General features: G+C 39.3%; 1 protein-coding gene across 1 annotated transcript in view; it reads right to left on the bottom strand.

Annotated features, from left to right (window-relative positions):
• The window catches only part of ENPEP (glutamyl aminopeptidase), a 94,162-nt gene extending 70,381 nt beyond the window's left edge, over positions 1 to 23,781 (bottom strand). Inside the window, exons 1-3 of the mRNA XM_037001187.2 lie at positions 22,893 to 23,781; positions 7,961 to 8,102; positions 5,799 to 5,930 (exon numbers count right to left, since the gene is read on the bottom strand). Coding sequence (XP_036857082.1) covers positions 5,799 to 5,930; positions 7,961 to 8,102; positions 22,893 to 23,500 — 882 coding nt within the window. The 5' untranslated portion in view covers positions 23,501 to 23,781. The remainder of the gene's footprint in view (positions 1 to 5,798; positions 5,931 to 7,960; positions 8,103 to 22,892) is intronic.
• Positions 23,782 to 24,968: the final 1,187 nt, after the last annotated feature.

Raw genomic sequence — 24,968 nt, forward strand, 5'->3', positions numbered from 1 at the left:
ACAAAAGCTGACTTTCCCTAGCTAAAGATAATGGTATGTCTCATAGAGTCACTGTGGGCTTCGGTAAGTGAAGGCACAAGCAGTGCTCGGCAGGCTGTGGTCTGTGTGTCCAGTGAAGACATTAATGCTGTTCCAGATAATATACTAATCATTAACCTTTGTGATTTTCTTTGTCTGCATTTCCTCATAGGTAAATGATAGCCACATTATGGGATCCATATCACCATTAGGAGCATTAGGAGAATTCAGGGGATACAAGTGAAAGTTGAGTTTTGACTTCCAAAATGGGCTTTTAGTGCCCACACAATAAATTTGAAAGCCAAAACCTCTTGATTTGCTAAGTCTGGTTGGAAAGGCTTTTAGCAATAAAACAGAAAGCCAGGGGAAAAAAGCAAACCACAGAGTTTATGCTGTAAAAAATAGATTGGAAAGAGAATAGAGGGAGGCCAGGGCGGCTTTATCAAAAAACTAGATAAATGTCACCTGAGCCAGGAGAAGGGGTAGTGAGGTTGGTGGGGCAAGACTCTGGAGGGGTGTGTTAGGGTCTGAGGTGAGGGCACTGAGCTTAGAAAGATCACGTGAACAGAAAGGAATTAGCTTGAACAGACAGCCAGACGCCACTGCCACCATCAGCCTCATCAGAAGCCTGGCCAGTGCCCACAGATTTCCTTGGGAGCACTGAATGTAAGCTATGCCCTTGGGGCCTTACTGTCTTTGTCTGCTGAGTGTCTTCTGTCAATAAGGGTGACCATGCACCCAGCTTGCCCAGGAATGTCCCAGGAATGTATGTCTGTTGCTAATCTGTTTATACCTCTTGTCCCAGACAGTATCTCATCTATTATTTATATCCTATAGATGATAAAGTAGGTGGTCACTCTACCTATCTACAACTGCCTGTGTTTCCACTACTGATCATCCAACAGCATTAGCACCTGTTCATCTCTTAAGGTTTTGCAAACTTTCAACTGAACAGCTTGAAACAGACACACCCTTTTGTATGGCCAGGGCCCCTACAACTGAAGGTGAGGTCTTCTGCATTCAAAGGGATGGTATGACCATCAAAGACCTGAAAACTTAGGTGGGTGACACTGGACAATAGTGACCACTCTGTTCCACATCTCAACTGAGGTACAGATGTCTTAGCATATTTCACTCCCATCAGGGCTTAGTGTCCTCCTTGTGCACACAGTAGGTACTCAATAAAGACTGATAAAACAATCTGATTGAAGGGACCCTCTATTTCATCATCAGTGCTGATGTAGCCAGGATGACAAAGAAAAAAGAATTCTTACTGTTTTTAATTCTGTAAGTGCATATTAAGGTACATAGTTGATATTACTGAATCTGCCATCAATGTGTTTAATGTTACAAGTTTATATTCTTCTAAACGTTCTTCCATCAGTAAGCAGAAAGTTGGGAGGGGAAGATTGCTTGGCGGAAAGGAATATTTGATACATTGTCTTTTTCTCAAGTTTTACTTGTGGCTACTTTATCACAGCAATGTGACATAGTCTTCCTAAACTTAGTTAACCCCTTATCTGTAGACAAATTATTATAAATATGCAAAGCCTGGGCTCAAAGTTTGGTTAACTAAGGACTGTTTTTCTGCTATGGCTTTGCAGGTTCAAAACATGCTCAGAACTTTTGAATTCAGAACTCAGCTGCCATGATGTGCTGTTTCTGAAGAAATCCAGTATTGTTCCTCAAGTTTTTGGCAGCTTACTTTCCATTTAAGTCAAATTTTAAGTTGTTTGATGCTTGGTGATTGTTACTGCAGTAGAATTTTTTTAAAAGCAAACAATAAACATTTAAAAATCTAACTTACCTCATAGAATTTTTAACTTTTTTATTAATATTATGTTTATATTTTTGTAAAGTTAAACAAAAATAAGAATTACCAGCAATCTTCTATGGCTACCAAAATTAAATACTTTCCTTTGGGGAAGATTAAGAGGCCTTAATTTCGGGTAGCCCTTCCAGTAAAGAAGTGAATTAAAAAATAAGCCTCATAAAAATGTTATAAAAATCAAAATGGTTAAGTACATGTACTTGGGTGGGGCCCCAGACAGAGAGACCAGAGAGGGAGGAGGAAGCCAGAGATGGACAAATACCCTTCAAGTAACTAAGTACTGAGCAGTCTGTGGTGCCCTTTCTATATGTAATTCAAAGTAGGACAAAAGCAAAGTGTCAAAAAGCATTTTTTAAAAGTGTAAGAGGATATAAATATGTTTTTATAAATCAAAATGACAAATGCAGTAATTTTCTTTTGGAAACCCAAACACTTTTATCTGATTATTTTTCTCATTTTGGAGGGGCCCATTTTGCTTATGCCCTAAACAAACCCTTGCTTAGTCTGTTGGTTAGTCCTTCCGTCAGTGACTGGCCTCAATTGTTGCTAAATTACTCAAAGTAACTCCTAAAGTTTCTCTGTGTTTATCAGGATTGAATCAAAATGTAATGCAGCTAATATTCAAAAAAGGAAATGTGCAGAGTTAAAGGTCTTTTGAGGTACCTTCTAAACTCGGTTGCCTTTTTTCTTAAAAATTTTTTGGGATTGGGCCCTCTGATTTTTCCTCATGAGCAACAAGGACATTTTAAACATAATGAATATAGTTCAACTACTAATATCTGCTATGCTCTCTGCAAGTAAATAATTAAGAAGAACATAGGTCTTGATTCTGTGTTTATTAATATAAAGGAACTCTTATTGAAATGGTGAACTACCCAAGAGAATTTAATTAGGGTATTATAGGTTCTAGGATTCTATATTTCAGTATAATCTGATTATTAATAGCAGGTGATTAATATACCAGAATAATACTGTCAGGGGAAGAGTGGATAAAAATGGTATTTTGACTCATGAAATTTCTACTAAAAATGTTGTCTTACACAAAAACTACCTAGCTTCATTTTTTTTTTTTAACTGAAAATGTAATACAGGGTGTTCGGGTCAAGATGGCACAATAAATCGATACTTTGATGTACCCATACTGCTTCTAACATATAGGAATGACAGATGCAACATAAAGATGGCATGCCCACAAGAAGTATCAAGGCTTAAACAATGTAAGCATCTCCATGAAGTTGATAAAAATACAAAACAGTGGGCAGGAACTGCACCTATAGGCTTACTGGGCTCTGATTTTAGAGGAAATTACCAACAGGTTACCGGGGGGTCAGAGCCAGGTCATGCTTTGGAAATCATGATTTTGAACTCTTCTTATTATTCCTGATGGTTTTCTCATAGTTTTCTGTTTTTATCTTATGATGATCATATCTTCTTGAATCTCCGAGTGTAATAATTGTATGTATGGGAATATTTAATTTTTTATGGCTTTAAAAAAATTATCTTTTGTTTTCCTGGTTATCATTATTTACCCCCATGTTTTTCTGTTTATTTGTCTTGGATTTTCTCTTTTATGTTGCTTGTTTTCTTTGTATATCTGTTTGTCTTAGGTTTTCTGTTCAGGTCTAAGAATGTAATATTGTGAGGTTAGTGTGGGTTCCTGCTGATGCTATAGTTAAATAGATTTAAGTAGTTTGGTTTTCTTGTAAATCTCTGTAGAGTGGGACATTGTACTGCAAGCATTTGTACTTGGGTGTCAATTGTTAGATTTCAATTTAAAGTGAGTAGGTAGGGAGGCAGGCAGGGAACCTCTCAAATGTCAAACAGGTGGAATTTACCTTGAATTGATAGTCACACTAGATGCCTTGAAGTTCTCCAGTAAGGCTTTGTCCAGCTTTTGAAGAAAGCAGCCCCACAAGTTTTTGCAGAAAGGAAAACTCGGGTTGCCTGTCTTCTGTAGACAGGTGGGGAGAGGGGCACCTACTTTTACTTTTTTCAGCTCCACATTTCACTTTCAGTGATTCTTCTGACCCAGAGTCTCTGTTTCTGTTCCTTTCTTATCAAATAGATGATCAGAAAATAATACATTACGACAATATTATCTTCATTTCCCACCCAAATGATGAAAATTTCACCAATTTACTGTATAATGCTATGCTATCAGCTTTGATAGAAGAGCCATTTAAGAAATATTTAATTAAAAAATTAAAGTTTCATTTTGGGATCTTTTGTCAAACTCTATTTCCCATTATGTTATTCCAAATCCTTTTTATAAAATTCATCATTAGTGCCAACTAACTGACTGGTATGGACTCTAATGACCCACTCAGCCAGTATAGCTACCTTACAAGTAAGTGTCCTTGGTCAGAGTACCAGGAGATCAGGTTTGAGCTGGAAATTCAAACTCACTGTCACTAATGGAAATAACTCCAAGCACATTGTCCTCTGCTCATCGGTGGGGTGCATCATATTTATGTATGAATCACATCATCATTAGAGAATTGTTTAGGCTTTCTGCTTGTTGCAGGGTTTCTACCCAAAATAGAAAAACTTGCCCAGAATAAATTAACTTTTAAAAATTAGTGCAGAAAACACCTGCTTATAATGAAAGACACACATGCAACTGAATTGTGGGCAACGAAGAAAGTGCCTTCAGACAAAAATTCTATGTTTGCTATGAGATTGGAAGAAAAAACAAGCTGGGCTAATGCTCTTACCTCTATATTAAACAAGGGGAGTGCCACTGACAATATTCAGCACACTATAGAGAAAACAACTTCCTATGTTCAGTGGCATTTCTTTTTCACACCTAATATTATCTATTAGCCACTAGTCATGCTCTTCACCATGCCTGGTGGGCACATCAAAGCAAAACACATGTCACAAGGGATGACAAAAGTCATGATGTGCAGCCCAGTGGAAAAGGTCTTAGGATATCCCTCCATTTGCTATAATTTGAATACAGTATAGGCAGCAGCTAGAAGCCAGGTCTAAACCAGGTTGATCTCTCAGTATCAGCCCTTACTATACCAGCATTAAGGTACATTTTCCCAGGATGCAGGTATCACAGGAAATAGAGGGATTTGTCCCTTCACACACATGATTGGTGAGGAGGTAAAGATATTTTCAGAATATCACATTTTCAGAAGGTTTACCAAGGTACAGTATTTGAAAAAGCTTTGGAATTTGAGTCTCTGCCTCTTGCCAGGGGGGTAAACTCTTATCTGTAAACTGGGAGTAATGATTTCTTCCTTATAAAATTATATTAGAAAGATTTTTAGGTTTATATACATAATATATAGCAATAGAAGTGGCCTAACTGATAGACTGAGCAAGTAATTAGGGCAAAAGCAAAATGGGCTCCTTCACAATGAGAAAAATAATCAGATAAAAGTATTTGGGTTTTCAAAAGAAAAATATTGACTTAGTCATGTTGATTTATAAAAACACATTTATATCCTCTTACACTTTTAAAAAGAGCTTTTTGACACTTTGCTGTTGTCCTATTTTGAATTACATACAGAAACGGCACCACAGACTTCTCAGTACCTAGTTACTCAAAGGGTATTTAGCTCTGATTTCCTCTTTCCTCTCTGGTCTCTGTCTGGGACCCCAGCCAAATACATGTACTTAACCATTTTAATGAGTTGGGCATGCTCAAATATTTTGTATATTGTGCTGATATATATACATTTTAGGAGCTAGCTTTGGATTTAGGGTGAATTTTCCTCTTAAAATACTATGTCTGCCATGTTTGTTTATTTTTCACCTGGGTCCTTACAGCTTACATTTTTCTATATTGTTCAGTGTATCATCAAACTCACAGGCCCTAGTGACTAATGGCCTTTTCCAGTCTATTGTATAGGGGGGAAAAGGGGCTATTTAAGAGAAGGTAGAAAATTAATCACAAATATATCAGTGGTAAATTTTTTAAAAATATTTTGGGACTCACAGGTATTCCCTTATTTGATTTTCTCTCTACGGAGTCAAACTGATGCACTGCAAAGCACACCAGGTAGGTGCTCATGGGGACAGACTTCTTGAAAGTTGTTTGATTCCATTTACTATCCAGTGACTCTTCTTTCTAGGGAAAACAAAAGAAATTAATTTCTCAAAAGATCAATCATGTACAAGACAAACAAATGGTTATTCCAAACCTGGCTTTTCTAGTCAAAAGTTGAAGCTTAGGGGTAAAAAGAAACTTTACCCCTAAAAAATGATGTTGAAAATACTAAAGGAAAATTCATTTTATTTTTAGTACTGTGAAAGAGTGATTGAACTATGCACCATATGAGGTTTCTCAGGGAGAAATACAACTTTGTGATATAAACTGAACAGTTTATCTTTCTACATTAAGCGCACAATCCTGACCATAATATTTGGGGGGATACTGTGATTCTTATTGAAGAACAGGCTAGCAATCAATGCCTTGCATGCAGGAAGAGCCAAGCAGCCATTTGCTGATTTGACGCTGTGCAGCAGGACAGTAGCCGTGCCAGGCATAGCAGGATGTTGGGTTCCCTTTTCCATCTCTGGTTGTCTGCACTGAAAACCCAAGGTTTGGGCACGAATGTCATTGCTGTGGTTACCATGGAGCAAGAGAAGGAATTCATTACTTTAGGCAACCACTCCCCCCGTCTGTCTTGTTTTCTGTCCGTGCCAGCTTTGCCTTCCTCACCACCATTTGCCAGTGCTAAAACTGCATCCGTGAATACTTGCTCAACTCCTGTTGTGCAATGTTTAAACATTTCCACAGGCGTGTAGCTGTACAATAAGTCACACTACAGGGTGAAGCTTTAAAAGGAGATTAAGTGAGGGAGGCTGGAATAGAATTGATGCATCGTTGACAAGGTAATCATGTGTATGCACGCACTTGTAGAGAAGTGTTGGAGCCTCAGCCAGGTTACTCCTAGTAGGATTAGTTTTCATCTCCTAATGACCCAGAATACTCTCCGCCTTCCATATCTATGGTCTGAGGTTGGTAGAAGGTAAAGAAGTGTACTCAGCACAATGGACAGGACACAAGGGTGGCATGAAGCAGAGGTCAGTTTTCATTCTTTCTTCTCCCACCTGTACTTTCCCTCTTCAATGCCAAACTATTCTAATGGCATTTTACCCTGACACAACCTTCTAGATTAGTGGTTCCTACTTCAAGTTTCTCTTTCTTCTCTCTTCTCCAGTCAAAACTCACTTGATTACATCCCTGAGACTAGAAGAAAACAAGTTGATAAAACTCATTCACACTGAGACATGAATGGCTGATATAACATCCCTCTTTTTAGCCCTCTGAAAGCTTTTGTTTTATTTTGTTATTTTTCAAGGAATAGTTATGATTACAAAGGATGCATCTCAATGATGTTATTTCAGAAAGTGGATCAGAAGAATGGGAGCATAATGTAGGCAGGGTGTTTTTCTGGTACCAGGTAGGTGACAACTGTATCTAAGGATGAGCCTGATCCTTTTACATGTCAAATGCATATGGTATAATAAACCTTGACTTTGAGGTAATGATCTTTAGTTAACCACATTATCCATTATGGGGATGAGGAGCAGTGACAGACGACAGAGTCTCATGTTAATAATGACACAGACAGAACTTTCTGTGGCCTATTGTTTTTCCCAGATGTAATGAGCACTTCTCATTCGCTAGAAAATCTATGGGCCCGGTGTTCCCTGAGTTGGCTTCTGTACACCAATATTTACATGGTGATTTTTTGCAGTAGCTCTGCAAACACTGGATTTATGTTCAACTGAAAACTAAGAATAGTGACTAGGCCCCTGGATATTTTTGACTCTGTGATTACATTAGTTTGCCACTGACTGTGACTCGGGGATTCTTTCAGTAAGCAGAGTCCTGCTGATGGACGCCTTCTGTATTCAGTCTCGCTTAGAAAACCCAACATGGCTTTTTGACTGGACTGTGGTATCTTGGGTTAAAGACTTGCAGGACTCAAAGAGGAGAGATTGCCAAAAGATATTTTCAAGTCTCAAAATACGCTAGTGGAGCACATTTAATTTTAGGATTCAGTGGGTTCTGTCATAGCAAATCAGGTAATTTACCTGATATTTTAAACAGACTATCTTCACAAACAAACAAAAAACTTCAATACTCACCTCAACTGGCATATTTGAAATTGCTTTATATTCTTTGGGGTGGATGATAGATATTGTATAAGTCGCCTTTTTGTTGGGTTCATCAAAACAAGGAAAGGATTTCCTGGCATCTGTTGGTTCATGATCAGTGGCTGCTATGCTCCTTAGAAACAAACACACAACAAACAAAACACAAGTTGCCTCTCCTGACAACCCCTGTGTTTCTATTCCTATATAGCAAAAAAATCAATTATGTAATTATAACTTGCTTTTGTTGTTGTTTTGGTTTATTTTTTTAGTGTGGTACTAAATTTTTTTTTCTTTTATTGAAGTATCATTGATATACAATCTTATGTTGGTCTCAAAGGTACAACAGTTCCCCATATTATTAAATCCTCACCCCCCCTGTAATGCGGTTACTATCTATCAATGTAGAAAGATAGAAAAACTTGCATTTTTTAAAATGAGTTTCCATCCAAAAAACTATCAGAGAGTTGCCAAAGTCTTTCCTGGAATTTTCAGGTTAACAAATAAAATGAATATCAGAGACTGCTTCAGATAGATATATTATATGAACAATTATATATTTTCATGCCATAACTAAAAAATTTATGAACTGTAGATAAGCAAAAATAAATCCAATTATGAGCTATCACTCTTTCCTCCCCAAAACCATTGAGGAACAAATAGATGAACACAAAGCCAAACTCAAGGGCTTGTTTCTAACTGTTTTCTGTCATGGCATAGAGAAGTATATATTCCAGAGTCCCCAGCTCCTGTCCCTAGGAGCACATTCTTTTTTATTTATGTCACAATAGGGACAAAACTCCCAGTTTCATTTCCATGCAATGTCAGTGCTCTGAGCAATCTCCCAGGTGAAGCAAACTTGGCCAGGTTTAAAGCCACTTTTGAAAAGAGAATTTTTTATGGCTCTACTAGGCATATGGTTGTGTAAACTAAAATGTTAATGTTTAATGTTTTCATCATTTCAAAGTGGAAATATTTTTTCCAAGTAATTGTTCAAATAAATCAATGCATATATATTTTTTACATGTAGCTATATCACAGTAAGATATTGTACATTTGCTCAGTAGAAGAATAAGCAAAATAGAAAGTCCAAAAAAAGGAAGAGTAAGAAATGTTGACTTATAGTCATTCATTGTGTAAGGAAAATATATTGTCCTTCAGGATTCTCAGAGGATGGTGTATCATAAGGAATTCCAAGGTAAGTTGTTAGATCATTCATTCATCAAACAAAAATATATTGAACCCCTTCCTTATACACACACACACACACATGACCACACACTTGCCAGGCATTATTCTAGGTGCTGAGGGAATAATAAAAAACTAAATAAATAAATAGGGAGAATGACAAGAGCTATATGGAAAATGGGGAAAGTGACAGAGAATGACTCAGGAAAAGTAGTGAGCAACATTCGGTAGAGTGGTAAGGGACTATCTCTTAGAAGAGGTAGGTGATAGCTTGCCAAGATCTACATGATGAGAAAAGCTGGACAGGTGGAGATTAAGGAAAATGTGTTCTAGCAGAGGAGGCAGCAAACACACAATCTCACAGTGGAAAAGAACCTACTGTGGTTAAGGACCTGAAAGGTGTCCAGTGTGGCTGAACTACAGTGACCCAGAGGGACTGGGGCCAGGAGGAGTCTGACAAGGTCAGCAGAAGCCATGGGGAGAGTCTATATTTTGTTTTGGTTCAGGGATGTATTATATACATTAATATATCTAAAAAATCATATGCCATAGGTCAACATCCCTCTAGTAAGAAATTAAAGTATTTTTAAATGTCTTTTTAAAAACCCTAGATACAGAAATTGCTTGGTAAAAACTCTGCATAGAAAACTAATCTGTAAAACAGAACCAGAAAAGTGGCTGTTTTTCAAGAGACTGTTGACTAAAGGGAGGGAACTTTCTAGAATGATTGAAAAATTCTACATCTTACTAGGGGTATGGGTAACAAAGATGTGTACATTCATCAGAATTCATTGAATTTTGCCCTTAGATTTGTACATTTAATGTGTGTAAGTTTTACCTAAAAATAATTGTAAATCAATATTGAACTCTAGTAAGTAAGTTTGTATTGTTGCAGTAGTGTGGGCTAGCAATTCAGAAACAATGGTCTCTGTATACTAGGCATGAGTAAATGAAAAAAAAATGAGGATTGTGGAGGGTAGTTTTCTCACTTTTGGGGAAGAAAGTCATAAATTTGTTAAAGGAGAAGACCAAAATGTATCCTTGGTATTGAGTTGTAATTGAAGGTTTGGTATAAATTCAATAATTTTTCATACACATATAGGTAGATTGATATAAAAATAGAGACATATATATCCTAGTTCTGTCTGCTGAAGCATTGATAAGTGTGTAGCAGTGAGCACAACCAGTTCACAGGTGTTGATTTCTAAATAAACTCTCTACTAAAAGGAACCAGAACTCCTTAGGATTCCAGATCATGCTGGATGTTTCCTGACCCAGCACTGGGACATAAGTTCCTTACAAAATGTAAGGAAATTCTCAAAGAATCATGGAAACAAGTCAAAAGGACACAGAAGCCCATTTGAGAGGACTACCACTGGCCAAATCTTGGGGGACCGGAACATTAAAATAAATAATGGGATTATAACCCATTGTATAAAATAAAAATCCATGAATCCTTCCTCTGATAAAAGACATGAAGGAATAAATAAACAAGTGGGGGAGAAGGGAAAGCTTTTCTTCACAGTAGATTTCCGAGTAACAATTTTAGGATGAATGGTGGCATTAGAAAATCATCAGTGGATACCAAAACAAGTGAATGAAGGTTTAATGAGGAAAGGGATATCTGAATAGTTTCAAAGAATCTCTCCGAAAATAACGTACAAAAAGAACAAGTGTACTTCACAATGGAGAAAACTGTTGGATACCGCTTCAAGCAAGCAATCAAAGATAGCCTCACTGACAACACAAACTGACATGATGTATCTCCTGATGTGATTTCCTGAGAGGGATGCAGCATCACTTCAGTGAACTTCCTGACAAAAAAAAAAAATGCCTAGTTTGCATTTTTAAATCGTGAGGGAAGTCAGACAAACTAAAATCAAGGTTCATTCTCAAAATAGCTCTTTAAAACATCAAACTTGTGAAAGATAAAAGGCTAAGGGACTGTTGCAATTCAAAGGTGTCTAAAAAGGCATGGCATTAACTCAACTCATGAATCCAGACTGGATGCTGGACTGGGAAAAAATAGGTCAAAAGGACATTTTTGGGTTAATTGATGTCATTTGATTAAAACTGTGGATTAGATCATTGAATATAGCAATGTTTAATTTCCTGATTTTGTTACCATGGTTATGTTAGAGAATGTCCTCAAACTTAAATACATACTGAATATTAAGAGGTAAAGGGAAACTGTTTTAATATACTCTAAAGGGAGAGAGAAAGAGAGACATTGCTTTTGGGGGAGAGGAAATAGGACAAAATGTAAATATTTTGAATCCAGTATTGGTCAATCCAATATTCTTGTAACTTTTCTGTAAGTTTTAAATTACTTCACAATAAAAACTTCACCCAAAAAAGCCTCAGCCAAGAATTTATTCTCCAATAGAGTAATTACTGGTTAGTTCTAGTGATGATAACAGTCTAACTAGCCAATTAAAGTTTTTAACTCATGCAGACTGTAGTGAAAAATATGTCAGAATATAAAGAAGCCAGTATACTTTCCCAGGGTACTAAGGTTTTATAGTAAGCTCCACCAAGCTCCAACTCCATGTTTAGTCAGCTGCCTTTTTCTTCTGAATTCTTCTGGCATTTGATTTCTTACAGAGGCAGAGAAAAGGAAAAATCACTTTCTGCAAGAATGTTTCAGCTTAGTCACACCTCAGAAATAAGCCAGCTAACCAATTTGGGAGTACGTGTGTGTGTGTGTGTGTGTGTGTGTGTGTGTGTGTGTGTGTGTGTGTGTGTGTGTGTGTGTGTGTGTGTGTGTGCGTGCATGCCTTCCTGTGTGGGAGGTGAGTGGCAGGAGGGGATGGAATTACACTTTCCTACTGGATAACCATTGGGTAGGTTTTCCAATACTCCATCTCAGTCTCTACTCTATAGTCCAGTATGTACTTCCCAGCACCCAAGAGAGAACTTTCAATCCTTTCCTCTCCTCTTCTCTTTAAAAGAGGTTGTGCTTGATTGCGGGCAAACATTGCCTCCCTAAATTAGAGTAACTGAGAGCTCACCTTTGGAAATGGAATAGAACAGTGGTGTGAGACATCTCTGCGTTGTGTTTGGTTCATCTCGGTGGTCCTGTCAACAAATGTCAATCACCGCAAGTCCAACTCAATTATGGTGATCTGGATTTACACTTACGTAGGTAAAGCGACAGTCATCAACCAGAAAGACTATAAAATATGTATTGTTTTGTTTTTATAGTTCAGGACCAATATGATTTTGCAGGGGAAGCCCTCTTCTAAGAGAGTTCTTAGATTCTCATCCTGCTTCAGCCACTTAGGTGTGATCTTGTGTGAGTCACAAAACCTACTGATTCTCTGTGTCCTGATCTATAAAACCTGGTTAGTGAAGCACATCTGGCCTCTTCACAGGGTTATGGGTGAATGAAAAGGAGTAGGTGATGTAATATGTTTGAAATTTCCTTGAAATTTGTATAATGGAATTAGGATACGCCTCACTCTGTTTTCTTTAACTCTAGAAGAGTAACTGTGCTTTCTGATAGAGCATTTTCCACAATCAACAGACTTCACAATTCATTCATTAGACCAGAATATTTGTACTGGAAAGAAATGCTTTGTGTGTAAATACTATAAGCAGTATAATTATTTTTTAAATGATAACTTATTTTCCCATGAATTCCTGAATAACTAAAAGCACCTCCTTATTTATGCTAAATTTCATCCAAAGTTACTACAGTTTTCTAAATATATGTGCATTTTGAAACAAGGTATATGAGATAGCAATACAAAACAATTTTAGATCACAACTTCTTTGGAGAGGTTTTTTTCAGTGATGAAAACAACTTTAAAAAAAATCAGATTAACTGTGTTGTGAATGAATGGAAAAAGCCTAGTTAATGGCACAATATGTTCAGGAGTGACCCCTGGGCATGTCCTGAATAATTATAATGCCAGGCAAATGTGCTGAGGTAAACTACTTTTCCATAGGGGCCTCTCTACATCATGTTAATAAATCACTAACTAGACCCAGCACATTAAAAATATAATTCTATGTAGCTTATTAATTTATGAAAGATAAGAAATCTCTCTGACTTCTCTGAGTGCATCAGATCAAGGTGACTTTAGACAAAGCTGCAGAGAGAGAAGGTGAGGATGCAAGTCACAGACAGACCAGTCTGAAAGTTCACTCGGAATCAGCTTAAAAAAACAACTACTTGATTACCTCATAAATCATCTGGCATACTGTTTCCAGTGAAGACTCTCAAGCTGTGTTCAGCAATTTAATAACTTAAGCCAGCAAAATAAACAGCAAGTTCTGGGTGAAAACCTTAAACAAAGAACTTCTGATACAGGCGAGGCAGTCCTGATTACTAAATGCCTGTACAGAAATAAGTCGAGTATTCCTTCCAGAGTTAAGCAGGGGAGCTGAGCAGTTCAGGGCAACCCATCTCGATTATTCAGACTTCAACATTATGGTGGTTTGAATGAACCAGTTATTTAACTTTATTTTCCTATTGCTTTTTTTCTACATAGAAGACATTCAAGGTCAAGTAAAATTTCTTTTTGTTTCTTTGTTTTCAAAAGAAAGGAAATTACCAAGCCTCCTGAAACAAGTAAACAAGACCAAAAAAGCCCCAAAGCACTATTCTTTATCGATAATGGCAATACTGATAGCTCAACAATCTAAGAATGTAAAAATAAACTGAGATCATCTAAAATTTCAAGATCAAAACAACAAATGAGTACATATTCATACATGTGAGAATATACTACACACACACACTTAACTAAGATCATCTCCCTGGTTCCTTTTTGAAGGCAAATTCTGGAGTGCTAAAACCCCCACCCCTTAAGATCCAATCACCACCAACCAGATGGTTGCTCACCCCTTAAGATCCAATCACCAACACAGAACACACCCTATCCCTACTCCTTAAAAACGTGCTTCTTCACCCACGAGCAGCTACTCCCTCTCTCTGGGGGCAGCCATTTTCTCTTTCAGATAATAAAATCTCTTGTGTGGGCCCGTGTCTCCTGAGTTGTTCTGGGGTAAGGAGGGTTGCAGTGAGATACCCTTTCATTGGTGCCGTGACTTCGGATGAGGTCCTCCCATTGACTTTGCTCTTCCTCTGGGAATCTGAGCTGCTCTGGGAACCCTCACTGCCCAATCCTCCTCCACAGGCTCACCGTCCATTTCCCTAGTCGCTCGTCTTCTTGCCCAACACCAGCTTTCAATTTGGTAAGTCTCCCCTTCATCGTCAACTTAAATGTCCCTTTGGAACCTGGGAAGTGACTGTTGAGTTTCCAGCACCCCCAAGGGCTCCTCTGAGACAGAGGCACCCCCAACCACAACTCTCAAAGTCACAGTTGATCCCCATAGTCAACCTTCCCTTGCCTTCTGCCTTTTTCCACAGTGAGAATCTCTACTCCTTGGCATTTGATATCCTCATCTAACAGAATCCTGGTACCAGGTCTCAAACCTCCTCAGCGTTTTCACCTCAACTGCTCAGTTAGCGGTGGTGATGACCCCCTAACTGTGTCTGGTCTTCTCTGCAAACTTCTCAATCGCTCTGGGATGCCTCAGTGACTTGTGAACGGTCTCATTCTCACCATGGGATCTGGCCCCTCCATTCCTGCAGATTCACCGCTAGGGTGCTTACTCAATAATCTAAAACCCCTCCACCTCACTCCAGACATCAAGCCTTTTAAGCTTATTCACTACTGTAATGAGATCTGGCCACAGTATTCCTTGGACAATCAGTCTAAATGGCCTCCCAATGGCTCTTTAGATCCTAAAATTCTCCACGACTTATATAACTTCAGTGAGCGCATGGGCAAATGGAAAGAGATCCCATATATCCAGGCTTTCTCCTACCTCTGAACCGAGCCCACTCTCTGTCTCCCTTGCAATCCTAAACATCTTCTCCTTGCTCTAAAAAACTTCACCCCACCACCCACCAATTCCCACCACGTCCTCTGACTTTGACCCTACTGATGAATCCCCTCCCTACTGATCTCAAACCCCTACAGCTGCCCCTCAACCACCAGTTCCTCTCCCGCTCCAACCTCCTTCTCTGCAAGATCAAAATCCCAACCCTCCCAGCTCTCCTAGTGCTGTTGCAGGAGCCGCAGCACCTCCTCCTCCTCCACAACCAGTTCCCCTTCCCTCACCCAGTCCCGCACCAAGCCCTCCAGTCACTCACTCTTGAACCCAGATCCTAGCCACACTATGGGAAGTAGCCAGTACAGAGGGCATCATCCAGGTCCATGCCCCTTTCTCTATCTCTGGCCTATCTCACATTGAGAAAAGATTAGGTTCTTTCACCTCCAACCCAGCTACTTACATAAAAGAGTTCCAGTACCTAATTTAGTCATATGATCTTACCTTTCATGATATTCACATGATCCTATTCAACACACTTTTGCCTGAGGAGTGTAGGCGAGTCTGGGAACAGGCTAGAACTCATGCCGATGAGGTTCACCAAACTACTCCAGCTCATCCAGTTGGTACTGAGGAGGTTCCTGACCGAGACCCTAAATGGGACTATAATATGCAGGGGGAGTCACCAGTCAAGATCAATTCATCACCTGCCTCGTGGTGGGTCTCAGGAAGTCAGTCAATAAAGCCATTAACTATGAAAAACTCCAAGAGGTTATTCAGGATAAAAATGAGAATCCCTCTATGTTCCTAGACTGCCTCACCAAAGCTTTTACAATATACAAACCTAGACCCTGAGACCCCAGATGGGAGACAATTATTAATGACCTACTTCTTCACCCAGAGTTTCCCCAACATTAAGGCTAAACTTAGACATCAAGAGGAGGGACCCTTAACTCCTCAGGCAGAAGTCCTGGCAGTGGCCTTCAAAGTATATAATGGAAGAGATGAAAAGGCTCATAAACTAAAATATCAAATGCTGGCTAAGGCCTTTCAACCTATCCCACCACTGGTGCTCAGGTATCCTCACTTCCTAAGAAGCAGCCGGGAGGACCTCCTGGTTCATGCTTCAAATGTGGTCAAACGGGTCATTGGGCTTGAGCCTGCCCAAATCCCCAGAAGCCCCCTGGTCCATGCCCTAAGTGCCATCAGGAGGGACACTGGGCTGTTGACTGTCCTCGCACACCGAGAGGTGCCAGGCCATCCAGCTCTAACACTCCACACATAGACCTTCTGGGTCTGGCAACTGATGATTGAGGGGACCCGGGACTCCTCCACCTGACCACTACCATCACTGTACAGGAGCCCAGGGTACCCATTGTGGTAGCAGGTAGGCCCATCTCTTTCCTTTTGGACACTGGGGCCACCTACTCAGTCCTGAAGGAGTTTTGGGGATCTACCTCCCTCTCACAGTCCTCTATAGTGGAAGTAGAGGGCACACCTTATCAACTTTTACAAACTCCCCTGCTTCACTGCCTCTTTAAGGGCATTACTCTCTCTCACTCCTTTTTAGTGACTCCCCGTTGTCCGGTTCCCCTTATGGGAAGAGACCTTTTATCCAAGCTAGGGGCTCTTATCTCCTTTACCTTTGGCCCATGCCTCAACCCCGACTCGCCTTCGATCCCTTTTCCACTTGCTCTCCAAACCATTCCAGACCCACCTCCCTCCCCCTTTTCCCTTACCCCCTTGCCAAGTAAACCCCACAGTCTGGGACACCTCTACCTCCTCTATCGCCACCTGCCCATCCGTAACCATCAAACTCAAAGACCCTACCTCCTTCCCCTCACAATCTCAATACCCCTTCTACAAAAGGGCCTTTTGAGACCAGCCAATTCCCCTTACAACACCCTGATACTGGCGATCAAAAACCTAATGGCTCTTATAGGCTAGTTCAAGATTTAACAATTATCAGTGCAGCTGTTATTCCAATCCATCCAGTAGTCCCTAACCCCTATACTTTATTATCCAGTATCCCCACCTCTTCTACTTACTTCTCCATCCTTGACCTCAAAAATTCTTCATGATTCTCCTCCATCTCAATGGGACCACTTACACCTTCAACTCCACAGACTACAGATCCTCCAGTAATCTACCCTACAACCCAAACGGGACCTCCTTACAGCTGCATAAGGCAGCATATGTGCCCTACTCCAAGAACAATGCTGCTTCTACACCAACAAATCCGGTCTCATTCGGGAGGCGCAAAACACCTTCATGAACAAGCCTCCAAACTCCTAGAAAACACCCCTAACAATCCATTCCCTTACCCCTTCAATTGGCTCCTGCCCCTCCTAGCCCCTATTACCTTTATTATTATTATTCTCCTTTTCCTTCCCTGCTTCATTAACTTATTTCAAAAATTCATTCAAAATCAAATTTTGAAAATTTCTAACCATACTATCAACTAGTTACTCCTCCAGGGCTTTCAAGGCCTTCTCACAAAGAATAATGAAACAAGCTAGATGACATCACAAATCATCTCAGGATGCCTGCCCTTACCCAACTCTACAGCAGTGGCCTCGCCAACCCCAGAATCTGTGCCCCCTTCGAGCAGGAAGTAGCTAGAGAATGAGATTCTATGCCCAGTTCCTCAGAGGCTCAATTAAGAAAAGGAAAAGATGGGAATGAAGGCAAATTCTGGCACGCTAAGACCCCCACCCCTTAAGATCCAATCACCACCGGCCAGATGGTCGCCCACCCCTTAAGATCCAATCACCAACACAGAACACACCCTACCCCGACTCCTTCAAAATGTGCTTCCTCACCCACGAGCAGCTACTCCCTCTCTCTGGGGGCAGCCATTTTCTCTTTCAGATAATAAAAGCTCTTGCATGGACCCGTGTCTCCTGAGTCGTTCTGGGGTAAGGAGGGTCATGGCGAGATACCCTTTCACTTTTCTGCAATGTTTCCATTTAATTCCTAAATCTTTACCACAAGCCCTAAGCTTGTGCTTCAGATTTATTTATCCAAATACATACTAGACATCTCTTTCTAGATGTCATTCAACATACCTGACAGCAAACTCATGAAACTCATGACCTTCCCTTCCAAACCTGATTCTTCTATTCTATTTCTAATATCAATGAAAGGGACAGGCTATCAAATCAGGTATCTAGGGCATCCTAGACAAATAACTAACTCAGCCTTCCTCCATAGTCATTCAATCTGCCAATCCTGATTGCATTGCCTCCATACTCCTTTCTCCACTGTGTCCTCTGCTGCGTGCTCTGAAGTCACTGTCCTACTTGGCCTTCATCTTCTCTTTCCTGGGACATCGCCACATCACCCACATACACACACATGGGTTTAGCTCTTTCACCATCCACAACTAAATAGTCACTGGTTAATTTTTCCTTCACAGCCTGTCTTCAGCTACCCTTCCTTTGTTTTCCTAAGAGTTTTCCAGAGTTATCTCTAGCTAATCTCTTCAGATTAATCTCTCTTACAAACTGATTTATTCTCTTTACTCTGCTCTTCTGGGCACCTTTCCCTTTTGCCGCTTTTACCTTCTTCCTTGCCTCTGCCCATTGTAATCCCACCATTATATCAATATTCAGCTTTAATTCCAGCAATGCCATAAACACCCAGAAAACTCAAGCTAGAAATCATCTGTCCCTTTTTTAAATCCTTGGTGTAATTCCTGTCAATTCCAATCATTCTTAGTCCTTAAAATATGAAGACTGCATTCCTAAGTCAAAAATAGATTTTACCAACTCCTCTTCCTTTCAATGAGAAGGGGAGAAATGGAACCAAGGGAAATTTTCCATCCTGACTGAGTGGGAAGGTAGAGCTGTCACTGTTAGAAGATGAACTCCTTTATGGGAAAGGGGCTATGGCAATGGAACATGTTCCAGCATGTGCTCACAGGGCATTAGTTGTGTCTGAGCCTATATAAAAATGTTTCTGTATATTCACTCAATAATATGTAAGTGTTCCCTGTGTGCTAGAAAGTGAACAAGAGAGATACAGCCTGACTCTCAGGGAGCACAGAAGATCCCATAGTCTTATACAGTTGGGAAACTGTATTCTATGGCAGTCTCTAGAGATTCATAATGAACATTATCATATAAAAGTCTCTGAAAAGTTTCACCATTTAAAAAAAAAAGGAAAAAAACCAATTTTGTATTTAGTTTTATGGCCCAAACTAATTTGGCCACAGAATCCCTGCCCTGCTTTTTTTTCTGTCAAAATCTATTAATATCCCATGTAACTGGAAGTCTGGAACAGAGAATTAGAAGATGTTGGGTAAGAGCAATTCAAATGCTGAGAAGGAATGCTGAATCTTGGGAAAATAAAACATTTTATGTAGTTTGGAGATTTGAATAGAGAGGGACTCTGTTTAGGAAGAGAACAAATGGAATTCCCATGTAACACGTCAAGAAGGAGGGTGGAGAGTTTTAGTGGTGTGGGCAGGAAAACATTCCAAAAGTTCCAGTCCTTTAGGTGGTCTTCCTCAGACATGATGGAACAGCCACAGAATAGGAAACGTGACTTTTAAGTTTCTCAAACTTTCTCCTTCCAAGCCCCACTACAATTCTGTTCCCATCCAGATGATACGGGTATTTTTGCTAAGGAACTTTAACCTGGCTCTACCTTCCCCAGCTCTCCTTTTGCCTCTGAATTCTGAGGGAAGGATGCTCAGATAGTTGTCTCCTCCCTGTGAAGTTCAAATCCTGGCTGTATTTACAGAAATCAAGTAATCGGTTACTACTGAGCATACTCATGTTTAGTTTGCACTGTGGTTGCAACTATAATCTCCCAGACTGTTAATACTCAATCCTAGACTTAAATTTTACAGAAGACTCAGAAAAGATCATTTTGACTGCATACTTAAAATGTATTACTATGATGGTATTGTAAATTGTATGAGCATCGAATTAATGAAGTTCACTCTGTAATGTGAAAGAATGGAGCTGCTCCCAGGGAAGTCCTCATGTGGCCCTTCTATGGATGCTGTGAATGAGAACCCCTAGAGGCCTGCATTGTCAAAATGTTACTCACAGGCTTGAAAAAATACAGTGTATTTTCTCATATGCATGAAATATTTCATAACAAGGAAAACAAAAAGTATTCTATTTAGCCTAAGTGAGGTTATTGAGTGTGTGCCAGAAAACTGTGTATGCAATACAGAACTGGCAGCATCCTGTGTAATGTGAGAGCCTCAACTCTTCTACCAAAGCCAGCAGGCACACTTGGGAATCCTCATCCTCCATGAGGACCTAACGGAGTCTTGGCCTCCCTTCCCAGTCTTGCTGTTTCTTAATATTTTCTGATCAGCAATTAAGACAGCTGAGTTTCAGAACGTCAGCTCTCCAGTATATATTTCATGGTAAATTAATTGGCACAGTAAAATAATCCAGAGTCAGTCAATAATACTGTGAATAATTTATATTTTAATATACGGTGCTTTTTAAAACATGAAGTACATAGCAGAAATTTATTCCTGGAATCTTGTTCCATACTTTTTGGTCTTCTTGTAGAGTGTAGAATTTTTATAAAATATTTTGGTGGCTTTACTCAGATGAAATTTCTGTTCTCACAATGCAAGAAGCAGTTTTAAAGTCTTAGCAATAATCATTTAAAAGTTTTTACTTGTTATCACTCTGCACTAATGAGAATCTCTTGAGGGTGAATATTCTTCAGGATGTTATGCCTTTTCCTCTACCAAATTGCAAAAACTTTAAAAATCATTTTATCTTTAGTGTAGTTCAGAGAAATAGGTACTTTCATTCATTGTTTGTATAAACACAATTTGGGACATATTTTAAAAGTCAGTTTGGAGACACATACATTTACAATTATGTTATATGTATGTATATGTATGTGTATATATACATACATATGTGTGCATGCATTACACACATGCAGTTTTAGTCAATTTCCTAGGAATTTTACTATAAAAATATTAGAAAATATTAAACATGGCTTTTTCATAAGGGTGTTCATTACATTTTTATAGGTGTTTTTAGGCACAAAAAGTAGGGGAAACTTAAATACCCAAATTAATGCAAAAGTTGAATAAATTACATTATATTCATACAGTAGGCTATCATGCAGCCACTAAATCATTTGTGGAAGAACACCAAATGTTGATATATTATAAAAACATTTTATATAATAACTACCAGTTTATCTGTGTCCAGAAAAAAATACTAGAAGAATGTCTACTTAACTATGAACAATGACTATTACATGAGCAATAGACTTATGGATGTATTTTTATATTTCTTATAATTTTCTGTTTTCTAACTTTTCTGCAGTGAATGTGTATTATTTACGAAATAAAATAAATGTTACAGGTTTCTTGATATATTCATACTCTTTGACCCAGCAATTCTATTTTTTTTAATCTATTCAAACATAAGGAAATAAATAGATACACACTTAAAGATGTATTTACAACTATGTTCTTTTCCAACTTGTTTATAGTAATAAAATACTGGAAGCAACTCAAATGTCCTACATTAGGGAATTGGTTTTTTAAAAAAAACAGTGCATTCACGCAGTGGAATATTGCACAATCTTTAAAGTCAGATTCTTGAAAATATTTAAGAATGAGAGAAAATGCTTATATTATGTTAAAAAGGTATAGATAGGTGGATACATAGATATTTAAGTATTTCATATTTCATTTTAATCCCTGGATACCTCCGGTAAACAATAGGAAGAATTTTTTACTGAAAGGTTTGCTTTGTTCTATAAGATGCTTAAAACCACATAGGAAAGGGATATTCCAGTGAGCTGACCCCAGACTCACATTTCTGAACTGTGAACTAAGGTTTCTTAATCATTTACCTGTTCAGAATCCAAGCAGGCAAAGGTCAAAACAGTTTCAAGTTCAGTGATACCTCAGGTACAGCCTCCCTCCCTGATGCAAGCACCACACCCACAGAGTGAAGGTTTTTTGAGCTGCTAAGAGTTTATGCTTTTAACTTAGCTCTAGTAATACCTCTGATTGTCAAGGCAACCATCTTTGTTAGACTCAGGAAATACAAGTAGATAGATGATATAGATACAGATAAAGATGATGTAGAGATATAGATAATACAGATGATGTAGATACAGATGTAGAGATATTGATGGTATGGATGTATAGACAGATACAGATAGATTCACTTGGAGGACTATGGAAAGGAGGAATATTTTTATATCCTTAATTGCTTATATCTTTTATATTGCATTACTACTGTACGTTGGACAATAAGCCCAAAGGTTCATCCATGTGCTCCCACTGATGTGTGGACTCAGTGAGCATTTATTGAAAGCTTATCTATGAAACATGGCTGTGGTCATACTAGATAAAGACACAATCCTGCCTTCCTTCTTAATTGAATATACAAAGATGATTCCATGGATTTTACATAAACTTTCTATGTTGCCTCTCCAATAAAACAGACAAAATTGTAATTGACATTTACTGACTCTAACTTAGTGTAATATTATTTTTTAAAGTTCAGTTTAAAATCATTGCCATATAGCTCAAGAATATCACCAGTGAAATTTACCAAATGCATGTACTTTAAAAATCTGAGGTAGTTTCTGTAAATATCAAGGATAGGGTGAAGTACATTATGATTTTCCCAGATGGGAGAAAAGACTGACAGTGAATTTTTTTTTAACTCCATGCAGCTCTCTCAATACTTTCAAGCTTTATGAGAGGTTCTGAAAATATAACAGGGCAAGAATTTCTACTTCCCAGGTGAACAGACAGAATTGAAATCAAGTTTAGATAAAGATCAGACCCACAAAATAATTAAAAGGTTTGGAAGAGGAAAAGAAAAGAAATGTAAAATGAATATGAGAGCTTAGGGAAAGTAAAGCAAAAATGAATATTTACTTGATTTGCCCTTTCTCCATGTACGTTGTTCTGTAAAATCCCACGAGCGAGCCGTTGAGCCAGCCGGCGAACTCCATGGTCAAGAGGTAGAGCTCGTCGCCACTGCTGGGCTCAAGCTCCTCCTCGACCTCCACCACCACATACTCCTGCTTTTTGTATTCGAAGCATCGCCTGACTTGCACCTGCTCCCCGGAGGGCCTCTTCAGCACCGGGAGCTGGGTGATCCTGGTCTCCCTGAGGTGCAGCCACAGGTAACGGGTGCGTGCGCTCACGGCGACGGAGATGGTCACGATGCCCGTGTACGTGTCCTCCTCCAACAGGGGCTTCACCTCCAGGTCGTAGTGCACTGGGTTGATGAAGTCCGGCAGCCTGAAGTTTTTCCAGCCTCCACTTTCATCTTCACTGGCAGGGCAGACCCCCTGGTCCTGCGGAGGGCTCGCAGTGGGAGGAGAGTGGGAAGGAGTCGGGGCTGTGGAGTCACACGACCTGGTCAAGCCCACGGCAAGTCCTACTATTAGTCCTACAGCCACCACCACCGCACAGATAATGGCCACATGTTTTGTTTTAATGCAGTATCTCTTAGAGTCCTCTCCCTCTGCAAAGTTCATTTTTGTTTCCAAAGTCAAATGTTAACACATAAAAGGATGTTAACTTTAACGTCAGCAGACTTCCTTTTCAAACTGGGAGGAATTCCCTGGTTTGGCAGCCTGTCTGCGCCTTTCCCATACCTCTCCGGCTGGCGCCTTTTCCTCTCCCTTCGCGTTCCCACCGGTCGGCCACTCAGGGATGAATGCGGAAACAGCGGGTGGGAGTAGAACTCCAGAAGAGGAGCCCAGCTGGAGGAGGAGGACCGAGGAGAATACTGTTACAGCTCCCTTATAAACAACAGTATCCCCACCCCACCCCTCCTGCGCTGGAGTGAGTTAAATATAAAATAGGACTTAGTTATCAGCCAACTGGAGGAGGATCTTTTGCCAAAGCTCTGTCAGCAGTTTTCAGGGAGAGAGCTTCGGGGAAAGAGGTGTGCTTGCGATAGAAAAACTCAACCTTTGCCACTGTGTCTATGCCTTCTTCCAGTTGTGCTTACAATTGCTCTCCTACCAAAGGGCTTCTTGAATTTCAGCTGTTTTATCAGGTAGCTTGCCAAAGGGGCGAAGTGCTTTCTTTTCCTTCTTTTTCTTCGTCTTATGTAAGCGTTCAGATTCTGCCTTTTGCCAGTCTATTCTGGAGTTGGACACAAATTGATACATGAATTCAAGGACCACTTAGGTACTTTACAGTAAATATTTGTTGACTTGGTGGATTAGTAAAGCATAGTCAAATTACCCTAAATCAATTAATCCGATGCTGGATGAAAGCAAGACAGGAACATGACATTAGCCAAAAGCAGTCCTGGTGCTGAGAAGCATGTGAAAAGAGACAGAAAGGGAAAGGACTGAAAAGACAGAATGACAAGGAAGATAAACTGGATAGACAAACTTGTTAGGTAACTAATCTGATTAGATAAACTTATCTCTGAGGTTTGTCTTTAAAGCAGAGATTGACTTCTTCAGATTTTGATGTGGTAGACAGCATTTGGAGCAAATTCCAGATCCAAAAGTTAGAGTGTTGGGAGATCCATTATCTGTGCAAATTTATTGCCTCTGAATGACATGGTCAAGATGGAAATCACATCAAAACCGAAAGTTTCTGTGATGACTGCCCTTGCACTGTTCACCATGTAAGAACTTATTCACTATGTAAGAACTTGTTCACCATGTAAAAACTTGTTCGTTATGCTTCAGAAGATTGGAGACTGTTGAGAATTAGGCATGGGGTTGATTAATGATTGTGCATTGAGTCCCCTATACAGAATTTGATTGTTGTTAACAACCATATGATCAATAAATATGAGAGATGCCCTCTCAAAAAATAAAATTAAATTAAATAAAAGTCACTCATGATGGATAAAAAAAAAAGAAGATGGAAATCACAATAACGACCTCCCTGTTTATGAATAGCTAAGATGCAAACAACAGAGCTATCTCTAATAGTAGCAACACAATAAATTTGAGCAATAGTAGCACTCAAATAGTA

Source organism: Manis javanica, chromosome 5, assembly GCF_040802235.1.
Source record: "Manis javanica isolate MJ-LG chromosome 5, MJ_LKY, whole genome shotgun sequence".
Lineage (NCBI taxonomy): Eukaryota > Metazoa > Chordata > Mammalia > Pholidota > Manidae > Manis > Manis javanica.